The 3775-nt window shown below is 32.7% G+C and overlaps 1 protein-coding gene across 1 annotated transcript in view; it reads right to left on the bottom strand.

Annotated features, from left to right (window-relative positions):
• Window positions 1–1411, bottom strand: part of LOC108694749 (GTP:AMP phosphotransferase AK3, mitochondrial) — a 3745-nt gene extending 2334 nt beyond the window's left edge. The window contains exon 1 of the mRNA XM_018204409.1: window positions 1044–1411. Within this exon, the coding sequence (XP_018059898.1) occupies window positions 1044–1224 (181 nt within the window). The 5' untranslated portion in view covers window positions 1225–1411. The remainder of the gene's footprint in view (window positions 1–1043) is intronic.
• Window positions 1412–3775: the final 2364 nt, after the last annotated feature.

The raw sequence follows: 3775 nt of genomic DNA, 5'->3' as shown, positions 1-3775 counted from the left end.
TTCTTATTTAAATTTATATTTCGCATTTAGCGTTACAAAGAATAGCAATTGTTTTTTCCAATTGCTTTGTTCCCGTTGTTCTTGACAAAAATACAGAAAAAATGCTTGATGTCAATTTGAAAAATAGCTTGATACGTGTCATTTATTTCTTTTCCGGGAAAAAAAACGTTTCATATACAATTATATAAAATTATATATAATTTTTTACAATTATATAAAATATATATTAATATTACTAATATTTTTAATGCAACCTATTAACATTAATAAAACAGAAAAAATGTAATCAAAGACGGATAGAAAAAACCCTATTGATCTTAGTTTTCAATTCAATTCAATCATACGTACATGTTGTCGGAGTTTACACGGAATTGATCGAGTGTGATAGATGTAAAATATTGACGGAATTAAAATTCTTTCGTTAATGCAATAGTATTGAAGATAAGATTAAACGTGAATAATATGTCTTATCAAAATGGATAAAAACTCTAACATGTTTTCAAAATTAACTAATTGATATTCGTTAATCGAATATCTTTTGAATTATATAACGATGCGAGAGTGAAAATAACAAGTTTTTTTACATTTTCGAAATCGATTAACTACGAACACATAACGATAATATTGACAATAAAAACTAGGTTAACAATAAACTCTCAATTAATGCAAAATAAAAAAAAATGAATTTCCCAAATGGAACAATAAGTAAGTAATAAGTCACGATAACGTCAATCATAAATGATTGAAAAATTACTTTTAATGTCATTTTGACGTCATAATGACTGTTGTTCTGCTTGGAAAATTTTCCACAAATTTACTGTACATATCTTATCACATATATCAATGATAAAATGAAAAATAATGGAGGAACTATTGAAAGCTTTACAACTTCAAGCTTTTACAATGAAACAGTTGAAAACAATATGACATAAAGTTTACATTATATACAAATAGAAAAAAGAATAAATATTTAAAAGGACATTCAGGGCAAAGGTCATTGCTGATAACAAATGACGACGACGACAACGACGATGACGACGTACCAGAGCCGACAGACACGTGGAAGCGCAGCTTGTCGCCGCTGGAGATGTGCGCGACGTCGAACTGCTGGACAATTCTGGAGGAGACGGTGCCCTTGCCGGACGCCGGCGCGCCCAGGATGACGGCCCTGAGGGGCCTGAGGGCCGTCGCAGCGGCGGCGTGACACGTGGTGATCGCCACCATGGGAGGCCGCGGTCTACGGGACTGGCGACTTCCTGCAATCGACAGCGGTGACGACGGCAACCGTCTGAGTGCCGTGACGTTCTCGCATCGTCCGCGTCAAACTGACTCTACCCTCGATCCCTACTATTGCCTTCGCGCGGACTTTGATACGTTAAAGGCCTTAAAGGCCACGGCACCCCGGCGAAGCGCCGTGACGCGCTGTGACGTAACCGCGACGCGCCGTTTCGTAACGTTGCGTCACGTCGCGCAGACTCGAGCCGAGACAGAACGATGGATCATGATAATATAACGTCAGAGATGTTAGAATGACGTCGAAATCGTGACTGACTGGAAATTACGTGACTTGTAATCATTTTGAAGCTATTTTGATGTCATATTTTGTTTGAAAGAATGCTGACGGGAACGCGGAGAAATTGAATGACCCGCGTGTTTTTCCCTGTCAATAGGTGCGTTCGGTATTGCAAATCGGAGACGTCCGTTTCCTCTTTTACCTCGAAAATCGTTCGGCAACTCGCATCTTCCTGCTACATGTTATCTCATCTGCGTTCAGTATTAATATTTCTAGAGTCAATCGAGCTGCTCGATCAATTCCGGATTCAAAGACCGCGCTAATTAGCAGAGCTAATGCAGATTTTCGCGCCTAAATTAAATTCATAACCTGTATATTTATGATAATCCAACTGATTCGTTAACACGTAACGTACATTTATCTCTTTTAATACTTCTATTTTACAAATAATGTATTTGAACTATTATAATGTCTGTGTCTACAAATGCTCAAACAAATGCTATCAAGTAGAAATTGATGGAGTTTATTTATAATATTATATATAATATTTAACGAGAAAAGTAAGTTTTTAATTTTTTTCCTTTTTATGAATTTGAAGTTACGTATTTGAAAACAAAGAATTTGCTACTTTATTTTTAGATCATGTTGCATATAGAATGAAATAAAATCAAAAACTGTATTATATATTAAAGACTTTAACGAATATAAATCAAGTGATATAACCCATATAGCACAGATATTGCAGCAACGTAAAAATGTCCGTTTTAAAAATATTGATATGTAATATTGCAGCAATATTACATAATATATATTAGGTTTTGCGCACATTGGAGGAATATTTGCAGTATTATTGCAGAAACATTGTAATAATGCAGCAACATTGCTGTAATATTACAACGTTACTGCAATATTTATTATTAAGATTTTGTACTATATAAATTTAAAATAAAAAATTAGAAGTAGGAGTTAAATTAAAGAGTTAATGTAACATACAATGAATACAAATAAAATATGATTTCATAATTATGTCTTTATATTTTATAGGCGTGTTCCGATATACACTGTCTATATACAGTAGTATTGAAAATCTACAGCATACGTAACATGAACTATAAATTTTCAGTACTGACTGCAGATCGGAACACAGCCTATACGTCTTATATCTTATTATTATGTCCATTGTGTATTATATTTAATCCTTACTTCTAATTGTTTTATGTCTATAAGTTATAGGCACAATTCCTATAAATTATAGACATTGACTATGTTTACACTTTATGTCTGTTTCCACTAATGTAGATTAATCTCAGTTTAACTCTTTTTCTAATCTTTAGAACTAGGAAAAGACAAAGATAAGTTGAACTGAGATTAAAATTATTCTATATTGGTAGAAATGGACATTAATTGGGTTTAATAATATTCGTAGTTAGAAACTAATCAGTCATTCCATTTTTCAGAAGAATATAATTATGAGATTTGTCAGTTTCATAATTACAGATGCCGTATAAATGCCGTATAAAATAATCATTAATTCCTATTCTTCTATTATGTTCAGGTCTTTACTTTATTGGATTATACATAAATCAATACAATGTATACAAGTCTTAATATTTAAAGTGAGCTTTCTAGCAGAGGCACAAATCGACATAATGACAAGAGTCATTCTTGTCTTTGTTTTTTACTGATTTTTGAACAAGGACAGGATGACTCTTGTGTCAATTTGTGTTGCTTTTGCTAGAAAAATTTTAAAAATACATTGCTGAAGTAATGTTGCAAAAAGAAGTCTTCGCAATGTTTCTGCAATATTGTATTGCAGTATTGTATATGCAACGTTGAAATGTATGTTGCAGCAATGTTGCTACAAATTTTTGTGCTGTACGGGAATTTATAAATTGCTGAAATTTATTTTGTAATGTAATATTTTCTTTTAAGAAAACATATACCTTGCATATGAGTCTGCTACTTTCATGTGTAATCTATTTTTATATAAGACTATTAATCAGTTTCTAGTAAAGCGAAAAACATTTTCAATTAATAGAGTATTTTTTATTTATTCATAAAAATAAACAATTTTTTTTTATAATATCTAACCTTAAAGGACAGTTTAAAGCTCTGTAGCGTTCGGAATTAATTCTTGGCACTCGAATTGCTCGAAAATCACATGATCAAGCTCATTTGCTAGTTCGCATCTCAGATATATATTGCCGAACGCACCTAGTAGTGAGTGAAATGAGCGAATGATGTTATGCCGCCATATTGCCG

This window comes from Atta colombica, unplaced genomic scaffold (genome assembly GCF_001594045.1).
Source record: "Atta colombica isolate Treedump-2 unplaced genomic scaffold, Acol1.0 scaffold123, whole genome shotgun sequence".
NCBI classification, from domain to species: Eukaryota; Metazoa; Arthropoda; class Insecta; order Hymenoptera; family Formicidae; genus Atta; species Atta colombica.
Note: the sequence above shows the minus strand (reverse complement) of the source record. Positions and strands in the feature narration are given on the sequence as shown.